Below are 19,256 nucleotides of genomic sequence, written 5' to 3' on the forward strand. Positions count from 1 at the left end.
TTTTTGGGAATTCTGTAAGCTGTCCAATCTAAAGGAGTGGGAAGTCATAACAAATTTAGTAAATTAAATTAAATTAATAACAATTCACATATTTTTAATACCATATTTGTGCAACATTGGTAAATGTTTCATTAAAAAAGAAATGGTACTCAGAATCAAAACAGCAAAAATAGGATGTAACAGAAGGAAACTGAACTCAATGAAATGATACACAATCTAATAAGAACCAAGGAACTAGCAGGGAAAGCATAGCATGAAATAGCTAAAATCAAAGAAGTAAGGATAAAAATATTATGGCTAGGAAAGTAAAAGAAAGAAGGCTGAGAAAGAGTAACACATATGAAAAACAGGATACAGATCTTCCGAGATAGAAAATAGATAATTCTATTTTACTTGCATTTTATATTCTACTCTTATGACTAAGGAATAAATGAGCAACAATAACAAGCCATTAATTGATATTTTCCGCAGAAACAAAATCAAGCCTTTCACTTAAAAAAATCGATTCCATCTTTCGGTCTTTCTCTTATACACTGTTTTTCAAGGTTTTTGCAACACATTATTTGCCATTGTATCAAAACTGGCAAATTATTGCTTGAATAAATCATAGCTTGCTCTTAAAATGTGGTTTGGGATTCTGGTCTAAGAGCAAATAATGACTGGCCAAGAACCTGGAAGGATTCTTGAATCTATAACATACAGAAGAGGGAGTAGAGGACTCTGAAGCCATGTTCTATTTATCAATGTAATGTCCAACCATGGCTTAAATATAGCTTATAGGTGCCTACATTAATGATTTCATAGGAGAGAAAATTCTAGTTGTTCTGGAGTAGATACCTTATGTTGTTTTGTTCAGCTAAGCAAATGCTTTAGGAATTTTAAATTCTACAAAGTTCATCTGCTATCAGATCAGTAGCTCCTATATTGGTTTTTGGAATCTTTTAAATTTATATCCTGTTTTAAGAAAAAATGCCTTTTATTATTTCATTAATAATCAATCAATAGTTGCCTGAAGAGTCTGTATAGTTTCAGACGCTCAGCTGCAAATTCAGTAAATGAAGAAACACTCCAGTTTCCTTGTTTTCCTTAACTCATAGTTTGTCATTTGGGGCAGGCTGTAATTTATGAAATGTAGAGTTTTCAGACTGCCATTACACTTATTTATATATGGCTTTAAACTTTCAAAAGAAATGAAAACAATAATTCTTCAGGTATTAGGTTCAGCAGCAGTGTATGTAAGTAGTTATTCCCCTGTTTCACTATACAGGTAGGTAGTCGCTAAATGAGGACTATCTTTATAATATGAACTCTATCAGTTTAACACTTGGGATATTTTTAATGCAATTCTCATGCCCAATCTTCCCCAAAGGAAAGGCCTGTTACACAGACTTTACTATGTCATACTGACAAAACAAAACCATCAGGGCTTGCTTTTAAGATCATTCTGAAAAACTTTAGAATATGAGCTTGACAGCAAGCATAGCTGGAGTGCTGGAAGTGAATAGCAGAAATGGAATTGAAATATATAAATAACCCAAAACATATCTAATGTTACATGGTATTGCTTTTTTCATATAAACTAAAAAAGTTTGCTCACTCAAGGATTCCTTCAAATATAAAAATTCGCTCAAAATATTCTTGCTTACTGCCAGTACTTTTTACCACAGAACTTTTATTAAATGATCCTAATGCTGCTCAAATTAATACTATTACTACTTCTTATAATTACATTTCTGTATTTTCTTTATAATTGCATCTTTCCAAGAGTAATATCTCTTCCCTATAACTACTCTATTAATGTTTTGTTCATGACCATCCATTGAATTTAATAGCTGAAAAATGCACTGAATTTACAACTCTTACACCCAGATGAAACAGCAGCTAGTGAAAAATATCAGACGGCTATACAACACATGTGCTAATGAATGAGCAGGAATCATTCAAATAAATCACAGCTGCCAAACATCTACTTACGTTGCCCACAGTAAGTACCAATATATCCTTTTTGGCACTGGCATTGGTCATCTAGACAGGTACCACCATTCAGACATCTGATGTTACACTGTTGTACTACAGCAAAATGCAGACAGTTAATTGTGCACTAATTTGTTATTTTATATCAGGAAGCCAAAAAGGCACAAATATTAAGAAAGTATGCAAATAATATAAATATAAAATACCATTAAAATATATAACATATTTTAGCATTTTGTGGCCTAGGACTTCAAACTGATTTAAGGTTCTAGTGTAAGAGAACAACAGTTAATTACTTCTTTGTAATTGCTAGTGTACATATAATTTTGAGGACTATCTAATCAGCAGATCTCTTGTGCAGTTCTTTTTTATTAATATCTCTTTCTTACTCTTCCTCAGCACACACACATTTGTCCTTAACATATGCTCCATCTGTTTCCCTCCCTCCTCTCTCCTCAAATGCTGTTTCATATGAGTTTCTTTGCCAAAATAATACACAGGGTGTCTGAATTCTGCATTAATAAACAAAAACTAACTATAACTTTTTCTTCTATAATCAAGAGGTGCTTTCTTCCACTAATTCCTTTGACTACGTCATCCTGATCTCTACACATCTCTATACTTTGAAGTTCCTTATCTTTATCACATCCATTTTATCTTAAAACTCTTTATCATTCTGACTTCAATTAATTTCCACTTTAATTTATTAACTTCACTCCAGTATATATCTAAGCCCTTTTCATTGTTATTTTAAGTATACAAGTTACCTATTTTAGTTATTTACCCATTTAACACAGTTGAAATATTATTCTTCAATCAAGAAAACTTTTCCTACAATGTGGCTCATCAAAATTATAAAACCAGTATTAAAATGCAATAAAACAATGAGATATTTTAAATGATCCCAAGCAAAAAAGATGTATTAGCAAAACAGGAATACAATCAAGTGTCTGAGGGGAAGGGGTAAAAATACACCTTATTACTTACTGTGTAATTACTTTGGGTGAGGTGGGCCTTCAATCACATTGTTGCAATTGTCATTTTGGCTGTTTAGACACACACACACACACACACACACACACGCAGAGATACCCTTGCAATCAACTTGCAATAAATAACTACAAATGCAAGGACAAACCCATGTTGACATTCCAAACTTGTCTTATATGTCTAGTATTATCACATTAGACTCTTATAGCAGAACCTTAGCCATCTCTGTTTATAATGTCTAGGCCATCATCTCACTTTTTAAAAAAACAATTAGTGTAAGATATGAACCCAGTAATTGTGGTTTGTTAAGCCAGAGTTTCTAGCTTTAAAGTGTCACAAAGGACAAATGTGTTTTATTTAGTTAACGATATCATGGCTTAATTCGATGTGTGAACTGAGCCTCTGTAGGCCTGTGTCAGGCAGTTGCTCTTTGCCATAAGCCACATCCAGCATTTCCAGTAACTGGAAGGATTTTTTGTGCATTCCTTGAATATTCACAAAAGTCTGTTCTGGCTACAATAACTGCTGGACAAGGGGTTCAAAACAACAGGAAGGGAAACAATGTGGATGCTTTACTTCACTTTGCTTTAAGAAGGAAGAAGGGGGTATAGTCCTTCATGAGACAACTTTACACAAGCCATCAAAACAAAGTATGTGTTTGAAATATTGCATAGCCCTAATATTTAGGTAGTTAAACATGGGAAAAGTCAGCAACATATTGCTTGCAGTGGTTCTTTACAGTCGTGCATACAGATTTGGGAAGCAACTAAGATAACCAGTGAAATTGGAACAGAATCAGACCATGTTCATCTATTGTCCTATACTATAATGTAATTTGTTTGGTTCTGACTTAGTGAATCCACAGCTGTTTGTCAGTTATGGCTTAGTGTTTACTGTATTGTACAAACATAGCTATTTAAAATTTTCAACAAACTGAAGTTATATTCTGACTTAGCATGATCTGTGAACCCAAATAATGTGTTAAGCTTTTTTTGTGCTTTTAGGCATGGGCAACCAACGTGCAAGTTTAGCCCTTGCTTCCAGTAGGGCTGCCAACAGAAGAGACACAACTGAACAGCAGGAAAATTTTGGACACAAACCAGAACATTCAAGAGAGGGTAGCTGGCTTTACTATTTATCTATTTTTAAATAGAATCCTAGAATAAATTCAATGCCTCTAACCTTAAACTGCAAATGCCTTTATTAAAATATAATACAATGAAAAAGATACTATTTAGGCCTTACTAGATTTTGGTCCACAGCTTGGCAATATCTGTCCACTGGAACAAGTGCACATGTTAGGACGAGAACAAAATCCATCACCACAACTATTTCTACAAATTGCTGTGGAAGAAAATAGTGTATTAGATGACTTGCAATATCACACTGTTAAATAAACAATAAAATGTTTAAATGTTTCAAAAATATAGGATGTAGGCATTTTCCTCTATTTTGAAACTGTATTAGGAATTTTTATTATTTTGCTTTCATTTATACTTCCTTCATTGATCCTATAATTAGAATGGTAACAACAGTTTTCCTTCTAATATGTTTACAATTTTCAATGTGGGTCAAAACACACAAAATTCTATTTCAGCAAATGAGAGATATGCAAATGATATACAGGTAACACAAAGTTAGTATGGAAATCAGAGTCATCCATATCATTTACAGGTAGTCCTCGCTTAACAATTGTTTGTTTAATGATGGTTTGAAGTTACAGTGCCTTGGAAAAAGTGCTTTACGACCTATATTCACACTTACGATTATCGCAAACCGTCGCACCTCCCTGCAGTCACATGATCATGATTTGCAACTTTTTTACGATGGTTGTTAAGCGAATCAACAGTCATTAAGTGAATCACCATGGTCTTTAAGCGAATCATGTGGTCATTAAGCTAATTCCAGCAAAAACGTCCATTGGGGAAACTGGATTTGCTTAATGACGTGATTCGCTTAATGACTGTCATAAAAATGGTTGTAAAATCAGGTCCAGTTACATGGCGACTCACTTAAGCACCCCACTTAACGACCAATTTTCCAGTCCCTATTGTGGTTGTTAAGCAAGGACTATCTATATGTGGATAAAATAGGGTATCAAGTTTTTACTGTCAAAATAATATCTGAGTAGGAAATATGGGGATAAGTAGGACAGGGATGTCTACGAATAAGCCTATCCCGAAGCTGCTACTGCAATCAGTGATAGCCAATGGAAGTTTCCCGCTGAACAACTTCCTAAGGAAAAGATTTCTGTCAGCAGTATGATATGAAAGGGGAAGTCAAGTTAAACCTGTTCCTTTTTACCTGAATTCCAGTTCTATTTCTCCACACAAACTCATTACTATTATTTTGATAATAAAAAGCAGGCTTATTAAATGCATTTATGGATTTAGCATCACATCTGTTTTAGCCCCGCAAGACCAAACTATTGCTTTCCAGCTGATAATGTTATCTTTAAAAAAAAAAACCTTCAGTAATGATATTTTTGTAACCAAAGCATGTTAATAGCTTATTTTTGAGATAAGCTAGATTCAAACATTGTTTAGAAGTACTAATTGCAGATGTATTTCTGGCTTCATTTTGGGAACAATGTCATCTTTTTTCTTGGTTAACAGGCTACACTTACAAAGATAGAATAATGAGACTTTATTATGCTTTAGCCGCCACTTTGCGAACTATAAACTATTCTAGTGCAATATAAATGAATACATAGCCCAGATGCATCCTTTCTTTCACAGATGATTTATTTCTTTACTTCTTCAAAAGAAGTTTATTAGCTTAAAGGGATTTATTTCAAGATAACCCCAAGACACACATATTTTAATTAAATATTTTGGACAGCTAGGGCCATATTAAGCAAAGTAATGACATCAAAACAAGTTGGCAGGGCTGGTATTTTGGTGGAAGGAAGTTGTGGACATTTGTGGAATTTAAGAGATTGTGCTTTAAACCTATCCTGAGAGCCAATTTGGTGTAGTAGTTAAGGCACCAGGCTAGAAACCAGGATGCCATGAGTTCTAGTCCCTCCTTAGAGAAAAAGCCAGCTGGGTGACCTTGGGCCAATCACTCTGTCTCAGCCCTAGGAAAAAGACAATGGCAATCCACTTTCAAAATCTTTCAACATTTAGTCCAGGTAGTCACAAGGAGTCAACGCTGACTTGAATGTGTGTGCACGCACACAGATAAAACCCTATCCTACAAATTCCACTATTTTTTTTGTTGTGGTCATATAAAAACATAAACCCAAACTGCCTCTATGTTTTAGAAGCCAATTTCTGATGAGGCAGAATCTGCAAAAAACAAAAAAAGGAATTTGTAGAGTACATATTGCAACTCCTGGCATAAAACACAATAGCTTCAGTTGACAGACTGTAATTTAAAATCAAGAAAAAATAAGAAAAACAGAAAAGGAAATCTTCATGAATATAAATGTGTTATCTAATGTGTATATAAATAATTGATGGTCTTTATTAACACTGATTTACTCTATATTCCAAGCACATTCTACAGAGGAATTGTTCACTGTGGATCACAAAATATGCTGGGCTTCACTGTTGTTGACAAGTTGTATTACTTTTCAGTGTTTTGATATATGCAGTTATATTATTGCTGTAAAATCTTGAGATATATCTCAACTGATCATCTCTGATATTTGGAATATTATTTAATATTATTAATATTAAATATCTCTTATTAATATTTAATATTCAGATCAGAAAAATATTATGATAAACAAAAAAAGTGAAATATATGGGATAGACCCAAATATATGGGATAGGCTAGAATGGTGTCTGTAGATTCCCTTAGAACTGAGAATACAATTTCATTTCCAATGCAGTTGCCTAATTTTTCATGGTGAAGAAATGACTGGCTGGGAAGATCAAAGTTAAAGTCCACCCTCATTGATTTATTTGGGGCCATGCCTTATCCATCTGTCCAACTAATCTCACAGGGTTGTTGTTTTAAAGATAAAATTAGAGGATAAAATGCTATGAATTTCTAGAAGAAAGGTGGGCTGTACATATAAAGAATGAATAAAATTGAATCTGTTTCTGTACCTGAACTATCATGTACACAGGCATAAGTATATTCATAGATAGTTTTCTTGGCAGCCATCAGCTTCCGTGTCCCTCTTTTTCTATCTTGATTTTTTTTAACTGGGAGGCTCCAGTGCATCCTTTATTTCAGCTCTGGGTGGGATCCAGGGGTATTCTTAAAAAACAGAAACTCTGGGTAACTGGTGTTCAACACTTTCCTTTGAAGCACACCCAGATGCCTGAAGGGGAAGAACAAAGCTAAAGTGGGGTGGTAGGATGCAAGCTGATGAACAGAACAGATAGAGAGCACCTTTAGTAGACTGGAAGCTGTATGTAGCATTGCACTGGGCTGTATGTTTCTCTTTCCTGGTGATGGATCTCTTTTATTTGTTGATATAGTAAGGTTCTTTGAGATTTATGCATGAGTGTACCTATTTGGTGTAGGGCAATATTAGGATTGTGGTACCATATGAGCTTAGTATTTGCTTCATGAACTGTTACTATACTGGTGAAATAACTGATAGGCCTCTATGATAACCACCATAACAGTGCAACCGTAAGTAAGCTAATTACATGATACATTAATTGGATAGCATACAAGTGCCTTTGGGGTTTTTATTTCTCATTCAGAAATAAGCACCCATGTAAAGAGGACTAAACCTATCTCTCAGACTCTACATTTCTGAAAATTCACCTTTGTCTATGCACATATGGAGGGGAGAACTTTCACTGGTACCAAGGGAGTCTCTGATTTTAATCTCCATGTACATGAGAAGAGTAAATTTTCCAAGGCAAAGGCTGTGGGAAAAACTTCCCCCACCCATGCAGTAGCCTTGCTCTGGGTCAATCCACTGTGTTTACTCTACAGTAAAAAAAAAAAAAAAAAAAGGAGAGCAACCACATACACATAATTTAATGTACTCTATATGCCCCTCAGGGATATGCCCTATTGTATTTAATAAGAGTTATTTGTAAATAAACATACACAGGATTTCACTGCTAATATATAAAATCTGCTCTGCCCAAAAATAGATATAATTTATATATCATTTGGAGATAATAGATAAACAGAAAAATCAGAAGAGAGAGAAAAAAGTATTCTGTCCTATTTATGCCCAAAAGACCCTTATCATTTTTCAAATGTTCTAGAGCTGAAAGCTGATCTCAACCACAGATTGTAGAGGTTTGTCTTGATGAATCCCAGTTCAACTAATTTCCATGTTTTGCCAAAGAAATCAGTAGTCAAATTTCTTAGCACAATAATAAGCTTGGCCAAACAAGCTATCATCAAGCTATTAAAATACTAATATACTAAAATAATAAATATCCTAAATAATAATTCATATTATTTGTGAATTTCAAAAATGGCATCTTTGATCAAATGATTTTTTATTTTTATTACCACATAGCCAATGCTTCTGTTTTAGTAACTGTCAAGCAATTGTTATTTCTTAAACATAAAGTTGAAGCCTAAAATGAGCAATTCAACTAGAGTAAATTCATACTTTTGTTTAAACGTAAGTAGCTATTAAAACTCAAAGACTGCAAAATCTGAAGCCAGAACACTTACGAACAATACACTGATTTCCCCCTGGGAGTGTTTTCCATCCAGGGCAACAGTAGGAGTGGAACCTGGAGCCACACACATTTGGCCTGTTGCATGCAAACAAGTGTATACACAAAAATACAGGTCATTTGGAACAGCCATTCAAATTTTTGCTCTGCAGAATAAAAAAGTTATTGGCTACAAAAATAACAGACAAATTCATACAAGTTTTGTATTTCTAAAAAAACAGATTCCTACAAATCTCTCCTAAAAATTAATAACCTGCCTCTTAGTAAAAAAAAAAAAGGGGGGGGAATGAGCAATAAGTTTTCCATTTTTAATCCATTCTGAAAGTAGAAGAATGAACAATGGATCAAATTAATGTGTACTTTACTTTTATTAAGAGTGAAACATCAAAGACATCTGACATAACATTTCCATCTTAAGGGAAAGAATTACAATGTATATCACAAGCTGGTATGCAAGTAGAATATTACAAAGACTTAAAAGTGGAAAGGAATTGTCACATATTTTATAAACTGGTATTTTTAAGTTTTTTCCCCTTCAATTTGAAAAAAAATGTATCTTCAGCAGGTTTTAATTGAAATGATCCTTCAGCTGTGCTATACCAAAGCCCTTTAAAACTTAATCATCTCTGCTACATTTGGTACTGTTATTAGTATCATATTTATATATATTTACTTTTCTAAAAGCCAGTTGTTTTTTGTTTTATTTTTACATTAGCCTCTCAAGACACATATCAAAACTTTCCAACAAAAACCAAAATTAAAATTAAAGAGAAGCAACAATTATAGAAGTGGAAAAGGACATACAGAAGTGTTCAGAAAGAAAACTGAGACATCGGCCAAGTATTTGGACTAAAAATTTGAAAGGGAATATACTAAGGTATGATGTATTTTACCTGACTAACTGGGAAAACAAGTTGAATAAAGAGGTGGCTGTTGTAACACAATTACAAATGAACACAATAAGCAAATAGGAATAAGGTGAAGGAAAATATATATATGGAACTTCCAGCTAGACCTAAACTTGTTGGCAAGGTTTCTACTTAAGTACTTTTAAAATAAGGAATTGTGCTTATTGTATGTAGTTCTATGGAACAGTGAAATAAGAGAGGGAAAATCATTATTTTCAATGCTTTAGGATTCTTTCATGAAATCACACAAATACTGTATGAAGTGTTGCCAATTTTATGGCAATACTTCAATTAACTATTTAATCAAAGTGGAATCCAGTTTTGGGCATACAGATGTTAGTGAAGCAAGGTGAAAGTATGTTTTAAATAATGTGGTTTTGCCCTAGAATTGAGGCCACCTGTGAGAAAATAAGAATTGCTCACATATAGGATGCTGTGGTGGTGCACAGAAATTCTTGCAGCATGTAGGCCTAGCCATGATCTTGAGAAGGTTAATAATAAATCAAAGAATGATAATGGAGTTATAAATAAAAAATAATCTGGCAGAAACTTGATGTCAAAAGGGGCTTATGGACTGTAAATTTGTTAATTATTGGTAGATTGCAGGATTGCTTAAGGATACAGAATAAAATAGTATCCTGTGTCTTTAAAGACTACAGTATTTAAATTAATGGCATTTTAGCCAATGAGAATATACCTGATACAATGAGAGTTGGTCAATGGCCAACAGGCTAAAGAATGAAGATGGCTGTTGTGTTTGAACCAGGAGAATTTACATGCCCAAAGAGATGGAAAGTCAAAGAAAAAGTTTGGGAAAGGTGGAAATAGATGAATGGAATGAGACTGAGTAAATGAGACTTCAGTAGTATTTAGAAGAAGCAATATTTGTAGGGCATAAAAAAGTAAGGACAAAGTGTCTGTAAGGTACAAGAACTTATGTCACAAGGTGTTTAAGGAGGAACAATGGCAGTGGCTCTACTAAAGGTATTAGTATTGTGGAACAATGCTTAAAGGTGGAAGAATGGTAAGGCTAGCTATAGGTGTTATGGAAACAAAAAAATGAGAGCATCATTTCATCTGTGAGTCACCTGGAGATTTTAGAAAGGCCTCTATAGTTTATATCTAAGCCTGAAAAAAGTTAGTCAACTACATCAAGGCTGTTGTGTAATTATATACATGTGGCCTATTTCTCCCAAACAGCAGCTGAGGAAGAAAACCTGTGGCTGAATTGTACTCCTTCAGACAACCCTTTCACAGATGGAGGGCCACTAAGTGGAAGGGGGAGAGCAGAGCCAAGAAATTCCTGTGCATAGCAGCAGGTCAAGAAGGGTAGGTAGGCTACAGCCCTGGTCCCCTCCTTGTCTTTAGTCAGGGATTAGTCAATTTAATCCTTATGAAGGCACATTTCAGCATGCCACCCCCTACCTGCCGTCTGTAGTGGTCCCATCCAGGTGCAGATTTATACTACCTCCACTGCTGTCTGCAGGAAACAGGCCTACCTGTGGTGGACGTGGATGCGAGCAAAGGTTGCTTTCCTACCCCCTGAGCACGTCCTGCTGGCCTCTCCTGCGGACGCGGTTGGCGGCGGCGGCGGCGGGCGCTATGCCTCCTTCCAGGCTCCCCAAGGCAGAGTAGCGGGTGCTATCTGTGCCCTCCGCCGGACGACCCTGCCGCTGCTGCCCAGCGGATCCGTGCGCCCAGAGCGCCACGCAGCCCAGCCAAAGAAAATACGGCTGCAGGCAAAGCGCCCGCCGTCTCCCCATCGCCGACGGCAGGAAATCCTGAGGTGTCACCACGAGCCACGGAGTCCGACTTGCTCCTGGGGGAGCGCCCGGTGCTGCTGCTGCTTGTTCGCTGCCCGCGTCGGCGAGGCGAGCGTCACCCCTGCTGCTGGCCCTCGCCCTCTCAGTGAGACGCCTTGCGGGTCGCGGCGGTCAAGGGGACTGCTACTCGCCTTCCACGGTGCATCCTCCTCCCTTCCCCCTCTTTCCTCCTGAGCAACTGGAAGGCGCCAAATTTCACCAAAAAACTTGGTCAGAGCAACGAGTGAGGCTTCCAGTTCTTTCGGGGGACCGAGGAAAAAAGGAAAAAGGAGGAGGGCGGGAAGCGTTTCCTGAACCAGTCTTTTTACACTGACTGAAAAGAATCCTCAGTGAGCCAAAATTACTCTTTGCAAAGAAAAAGAGGATTCTCTGGCTCAGAAATAAAACATAAAGTTACTAATAACGGCTAAGGAGAGTGGATTCAAGCCGGCTTCAACCGGACGGGAGTTTTCCCCCCTAAACCCAGGGACAGAAAAATGCAGGAACTCCTGCTACGCCGCTGCCGCTCGAGTAACAAGAAAAGGCGGCGATCCGGTGCACGGAAAGAAGAATGAGGGGAGGAGGAAAGCGCGGGTCGGAGAGGGAGGAAGGAAAGGGCAAGGGGGAGGCGATTGCCTGCCTGTCAGTGGGGAGCAGTAGCGGCGCGCCAAACACGTGGGAAAGGAGCCCACTGGAGGCGGGAGAGAAGCTGCGCCAAGGGGGCGCCGAGAGGCAAGTGGGGGCGGAGGATGGGAGAGGAAAGCCCGCGCGGCGCTGGTAAAAGGATGGAGGAGGAGGAAAGTTTTGGAAACCGGGGTGAGAGAAGAAGTTGAGGCCGGGAATTTGGAAGGGGGCGCTGCTGGAAAAGACTGGCGGCGGCGGAGGAGAAGGTGGGCGTCAGTCCGTCCGTCCGTCCGTCCGTCCCAGGAGCACCGCATCGTCGTGCCTTCTCCGATGGCTCTTGGCATCCTCTTTGCACCTAACAAAGGAGGTAGAAGGAGTTAAAAGGACGCTTTCACCCGTTGTCACCGCTTCCCAACTCAATTATTTTAGACCCTCAGATAGCAACTACCATAAAAACAAAAAATCGAGTTATCCTCTGGATTTGCTTAATTGCCAGTAAAACTTTGTGTTGCCTTTCACTAGGTGAAGTTTGAAAGAAATATATTTAGGCTACACAAGTAGCTTGTGATCGTTCGTCAGCGTCTGCGAGTCTCCCTGACATGCTCAAGGGGATTTCTTAGCAATTCTTCAGTAACCTGACAGGCGCAAGACAACATCCCTTGTAAAAGGAACCATATGGAGCTTGAATCCAATCCATAGCCACTGATGTCAATGAGTGCGCTCAATTTAGTCAGCTTTGATCAGTGAAGCTGGCAGCTGCAGACACAGAAACAAGGGAGGATTTCTTTTTTTTTTTTTTTTTTCAGTGCTTCAGAAATATCCATGTCCAGAACTCCATTGCTGGCAAAATTATCTTGGATGTTGAACAGTAAGTCCTTGAAAAAGAAGGGCATGACAATTCTGGCCACTCCCTTTTGCCCAACTTAAACTTCAGGAAAGCGGGGGGGGGGGGGGTTGTTATTGCAAAACAATGGATGTTTTACTCTTCCACCCTAAATGGGTCCTGAATACTTTTGGGGAATCCTTTCTCAAGCCTTGGCCAACCTCTGGAATATGAGATGTCTGGGCAGTTTATGCTATTACTCCTAAGCATCCCCTTCTCTTTAGCAGAGCAAAATTGTCAGTTTATCAGGAAGCAGAGAGCAATGAAGCAGAAAATAAAGGGCTTTATGAGGAACTCTCAGGATGAATCCAGTCAGGGAGAGGTCCTTTTTAAGACTTCTCTGAAGTCCTATGGCAATGGATGCAATGGAGAGGGATGACTTCTCTCTGTCCACTGAATTTACAAACAAGCCAACAACATTTTTCCATTCTGAATAGAATTTATTAATTATGCAGTTTATACACTTTATCTAGTGCTTCCATCCTCTTGAATTCTAGATGGTTTAGAGATACTAAAACAGCAATAACTAAATAGAATATTTTAAAACTCCAGTAATAAGGATATAAGAAATAATAACAGTACAAATACACAAGCACATACATAGATTCTTGTAGCTCTACAGTCCAGAGAGATCTTCTGGGAAAGCGAAGCTTTTATTTCTTCTGGAAGAATGAATGAATGAATAAAGTTATTTTGATCTTGTTTTCTTGAGAAGGTAGTCAAGGTATGCGGAGAGAAGAAATAGCTGCTTGCTCAACCCTTCTTCTCCAACTGATGAAATCAGCCACGCTGGGATTGGCCTCATATGTTATGATCTCTGATTTACAGGAGTTAGAAACTCGGACCTGATGCAGCAGGTGGTAAGCCTCAGCAATCAACCATCTGAGACTAACTCAGGAAGCAATCAGCAGGTACAAGCATGGGAGGAGTCAGGTGATGAGGAATCCAATCTGAGCAGATTATCCTGTCCTAGGATGTATTGGGAGTTTCAGAAAACAAACAGAAGCACTTTGCTTGGCTCCTCAAGAAGCAAAGGCACATAAACACCCATAACTGAGCCAAGCTGCATCTGAGCTATTTAAGAGCAGGACTCCTGCAGCTGGCCTTCAGCTCAGCTTTCGGTTTTCCTACAGGGGAAGCCCCATGTGGATTGCTTTACAGTAATCCACTCAGGAGGTGACCAAAACGTGAGTGACCATGAGCAGAGCCTCCCAGTCCAGGAAAGGGTGCACAAAACAAAGTTGTGAAAAAACCTTCCTGGCCATGGCTGCCATGCTCCTCAAACAGAAGCTGCAATTCCAGGATGATCCCCAAATTAAACAGTGGTTCCATTTGGGGTGGTGCAACCCCATCCAGAACAAGAGGTGGAAAATCCTTGGATCTAAGGGAACCCCTAACCCATCAGTTTAGCTAGGGTTGAGCTGAAGCCTGTTTCCATCCAGACCTCCACAGCCTCCTGATGCCAAAAAGAATTTCCACAGTATTACTTGGTTGGTCAGGGATGGAGATATAAAGCTGGATATCACTGTCATACTCATGATACCTCATCTTGTACCATTGGATGACCTCACCTAATGGCTTCATGTATATGTTAAACAGAACTAGGGTGAGTGTTCAGCCCTGAGGGATCCTGCAAAACTAGGGGCTAGATGTCTTCCCCCATCAACACTGAGACTGGCCCCAGAGGAAGAAGAACTCTCCCCACCCCCAACCTCTCCAAGCTGGTCCAGAAGGATGTCATGATCAAAAGCTGATAAGAGATCAACCATCCTTATCACCCTCCTGCCAGGGGTCATCCTTAAGTGCGATCAATGCCATTTCAATCCCATACACATGTCTGAAACCCAGCTTGAAGGGATCCAGATAATCAGCTTCCAGAATTCTCTTTATATTTAAATATAAACTTTATATTTAAAACTTTTGAAAGAAAGTAAATATTATTTAAAATACAGTGATGAAATGTTAAACGCTTACTGATGTCATGCACCTTTTCAAATAATTGTCATTAGAAACTAGGACAAGCACAAGTATAATTTATCCTTGATGAAAATTGCACTTGTTTTAATATAGACATTTTGATGCAAATCATAATCATCATCATCACAAGGTATAAAAATGATGCTACAAATATCAATAGATTGCATTTTTCAAGAAGTCCAACAGTGCTTACTGGAATTTCTAGAATATCCTAAAACTACTTTTAATAGTATGACGTAACAACCTTAGCTGATCTTTGGAATGTAAACAAGACAGATATATTTGGTTACCCTGCCATGATTAAAGTTCTCATAGGATTTGATTGTTAGTCATCCCTATTCTCTACTTCCAATTATTGTTAGCTGTGATATATACTTTATACATTTTGTGTATGAATACATTTGAATTCTCTCTGTTTTCTTTCCTGCCATCCTTTTTCTCTAAAGCCACCAATATAATTTATGGCAGAAGGGGCCAAAATCAGGAGAAAACAGCAAAACGTTATATTACACAATATTGAGTATAGCCATGGGGGAGGGCTTCTCCATTTAATCTACAGCTGTCTTAAATGAAAAAAGCATCTATATGCCAAGCAAAAGCACACTGAATCTATTACCCAGTGGATATGTTAAAAGCAATGTAATGAGACAGATGAAATGAAGCCAAAATGGAATAACAAATACATATAAGCAAGGAACAAAAGGGCAAAGCAAAAGTTCTAACAGAAGACTTGCAAATAAGAAAAAGAATCAGAAGTAAGAAAAAGATCAGAAAAAGTATCAATAGGGGAAAATATGGTTAATGCCAGGAATGTTCCAGAAAAATGGCAACATGAAACAAAATGGGCAAAATTAAACAGAAAATCATTGAGTGGTAGATAATGGTAATGTCTCAAATACCCATCTTGTGGAAAGTCACACTATGAAAGTCATACAAAAAAAAGCAAACTAGACATATCTAGTTTGGTTTGGGCAGGATAAAAACTATACACAGCCAGTTGTCATTACTACATGGACTACCACCAATCACTGAAAAGAGACCTAGCAACCTCAATAAATAGGTTTATTTTAAAAAAATCAATATATATTCCTTGAAGTATCTAATTGCAACTCCCAAAATAACTGAAACAACTAAGAAAAATATTCCATAAAATTCCATAATAAAAATACAAAATATAAAATGATAAAGATCAGTCCAATTAAAACTGAAATCAGTATAATTAAACTCAACAGTTAAAGGATTTTTATCATTATTGTCTATATGGAAATACCAACAATATTGTTTTAATTTTCAGAAGTAATTGGCTATATTTGGAATAAAATGTTGGAATAGAAAATTAATAACAATTGCTAAGGGAAAAATGTGATACGTCTAGGTGTTTTTTAAATGTCTGTGCAACAGAAACTCTTCAAATCATCAAAATATATAATGTTAGCTGTCCTATGAACATTCTAGTGTGCTGGACCTCAATTTGTCTGTGTAGATTAAACTTTTATGGGCATTACTCAAAAGAGAATATCATTCCACTGCTACAGAATAGAAAATTAAAAACCCCAAATACAGCATATTCTATATGCTGCAGAGAAAATCATACAGTTCTAAAAGATGTTACAAATACTTACACCCTGATATGACACTGGAACCACTACATATAAAAAGAATCACAGTATGCTGGATTAAGATTTTTTTTAATGTCAGCTAAAAGAGGAGAAGACTGAGATCAGATTATGATAGCAGCCTTCATAATTAAGGAGCTGTCATATAGAGCGGGAGTAAATATGTTCTGAAACTGTGGGGAATCAGATTCAGGTTAGATATTAGGAGGAATTTCCTTCTAGTAAGCAATGTCAACCAGTGGAATAAGCTTCCCTTCACTGGAAGACTCCAGAGGCTGAATAGCCATTTGCTGAAATGCTTTAGGTCCCTCCCAGCTCTATGATTCTGTGTTCTGATTACAGTACGTTCCTATATACCAGTGTTTCTCAACCTTGGCAACTTTAAGATGGGTGGACCAACTCCCAGAATTCCCCAGCCATTGGAGGGAGGAACTGAAGTTGAAGGAGTTGAAGTCTACCGTCTTAAAGTTGCCAAGGTTGAGAAACACTGCTTTATACATATCACACCCCAGGGATGAAGACTTAACGTTTTAAGCATCTTTTAATACACATGGGTAGTGGGTTTGTTTATGTTAGCTGCTTTGAGATTCATACCATGAAATTCTAACAAAATTTTGTTGTTGCTCACCTGTTAATGATATTTGCAAGTTCAGGTATAGTCTTTGTCAAATATATAGTTTAGTCCTTTGGGTCAGGTTTACTGTTGATGACTTCCTGGGCAAGTTCCTCAGTTTTCTTGGTAAGATTTCATAAGTGTTTGGCCCTTGTCTGAAATGAGCACCAGTCTGATCCCATTGCCAACCCAGGCAATCCAGACTGGAATTACTGAAATTGCCTTAAAAAAAATGGTAGCATCATGGGAGTCAAGCAGCTTAGGCTGTTGTATGGAAATTCCTTAGAGACCAAAGGGAAACTCTCTGTTTATATAGCACATATAGCATTTCAGTAACTTTTTCTTCATAAGTCATTTTGACCCGTTTTCCAACAGTTAGAATGAAATGCTAGCAGTATTCCACTATTTCAGTTTAAGCAACTTATCATATTATTTATAATAGGAAAAGGCACATTTTTTAATATAAACAATGGTAGAAATAAATTATGTGGCATCAGACCACTGATTGATTTTATAATAATATTACTGGACTCAAAATAGAGCTCATCAAGTTAATTGGTGTACTGTATTATACATTTTTCTACATAATAATTATGAAGGAGACAACACACACACTCCAAGTATTATATAATCACAGTGTATAACAGATCATTCCATCCTTTGCAGAGAGGAGAAGAAATAATTATTTTAATAGAAGACATCCAAGGTCCCTTCCAACCCTATGATTCTATGATTCTAATATATCTTGTCTTTTCTGATGCATGTGCTGCAATGATATTTAAAATATTGTAAAATATGATTCCTGGCTAATCAATCATACTAACTGAATGTCTGAATTTATTGGGACAATATTCCAATGTTTATATTGGAACAAGTGAAATAGGATAAATCAGGGGTCCCCAAACTCTTCAGCTCATCGACCTCTTCATGTAGTTTCAGATTGTTCATCAACTATATGAAAATAATTTAATAAATACTACTTTAACGAATAGTACTACTACTACTACTACTACTACTACTACTAATAATAATAATAATAATAATAATAGGTGCAATCCCAAAACATCTGGAGCACCACTTGAACACCATCAGCATTGACAAAATCACCATCAGTCAATTGCAAAAGGCAGCTTTACTTGGAACAGGTTATATCCTGCAACAATACCTTTAACACCCTCAGACAATATCTGCCTATCCCAGGTCCTTGGGAAGAACTCTATAGGTGGATAAAAATGCCAAATCAAATCTAAACATGTGGCTGACTGTGCAACCAAACACAATAATAATGAAGACAACTCATGGCTGCTATCACTGGCAGCTGACCATCCAACCCTGGGTAACACATTCTCGCCACTAGCCACCTCATCTTCAGGACTACGGACTGGCGTTGAGCTTTACAGAGACCCCAGAAGATTAATTGACCAATCAACCTACCACCTATTGACCCCCAGACATTTACTGACCCCCTTTTGACTGCCAGACATTTATCAATCCCTTGGATAGTCCCATCAACCTTGGGGGTTGATACTGACCCTTTGGGGAACCCTGGGCAAAAGAAATATGTATCAAAAATAACAGTGTTTGTGTGGTGGTAGCAAGTAACAACATGGCAGCTCTTCCACCTTTTCCAAGGTTTAGGTGGCTGATGCTGCCAGGGTAGCAGGTGTGTGGGTGGGTAGACTCATTCTAATTTTTTCTCCAAGTAATGAGAGACGTTATTTTTAACCCCTTCACTGAAACCAATGAGAAGGAAAACAACTAGGATAATCAAGGAGCTTGATCTTGGAATTCTACTTCAGGACCTAATAACAACTAGCTCTGGTAATAGACATGTACGGACATAAAGACAGTGGATACGCTCCACTCTCCCAAGTAAAAGGACTTCTTTGCCCTATCCTAGCCAGCAGTATGAAGGTCAGGAATATTCTCTCCCTCTCTCTTTCTTTGTCACTGTCTCTGTCCCTCTTTAAATCCCTTTTTTTCCTACATGGGAAAATAATGTTTCAGATAAATTTTTCCTGGGATTTTTTAGGCCTTATTTGATGTGAGGCTGTAATTGCAAGCCTTAACTTGCAAAATACTGGTTCTTGCTTCAAAAACATAAGATTTCCCCCTCCCTACCCCCACTCCAGTGGACACTGATTAGCACAGTAAATGTTTGGTAGATATTGCTACCTTCACCTATTTTCTGAGGGAATGTCTTTACCTGGCCACCTCCCACTGATGAGAGAGATAGGATTCACACCCCTTTTAGCCT

The 19,256-nt window shown here is 37.5% G+C and overlaps 1 protein-coding gene across 1 annotated transcript in view; it reads right to left on the reverse strand.

Moving 5' to 3' along the window:
- FBN2 (fibrillin 2) overlaps window positions 1-12,112 on the reverse strand; it is a 152,697-nt gene extending 140,585 nt beyond the window's left edge. Inside the window, exons 1-4 of the mRNA XM_025177307.2 lie at window positions 11,024-12,112; window positions 8,572-8,654; window positions 4,210-4,308; window positions 1,975-2,070 (exon numbers count right to left, since the gene is read on the reverse strand). Of these exons, the coding sequence (XP_025033075.1) occupies window positions 1,975-2,070; window positions 4,210-4,308; window positions 8,572-8,654; window positions 11,024-11,247 (502 nt within the window). The 5' untranslated portion in view covers window positions 11,248-12,112. The remainder of the gene's footprint in view (window positions 1-1,974; window positions 2,071-4,209; window positions 4,309-8,571; window positions 8,655-11,023) is intronic.
- Window positions 12,113-19,256: the final 7,144 nt, after the last annotated feature.

Source organism: Python bivittatus, unplaced genomic scaffold, assembly GCF_059951505.1.
Source record: "Python bivittatus isolate LINGU-HERP-01145 unplaced genomic scaffold, Pbiv_v1 ctg000850_np1212, whole genome shotgun sequence".
Taxonomy (NCBI): Eukaryota; Metazoa; Chordata; class Lepidosauria; order Squamata; family Pythonidae; genus Python; species Python bivittatus.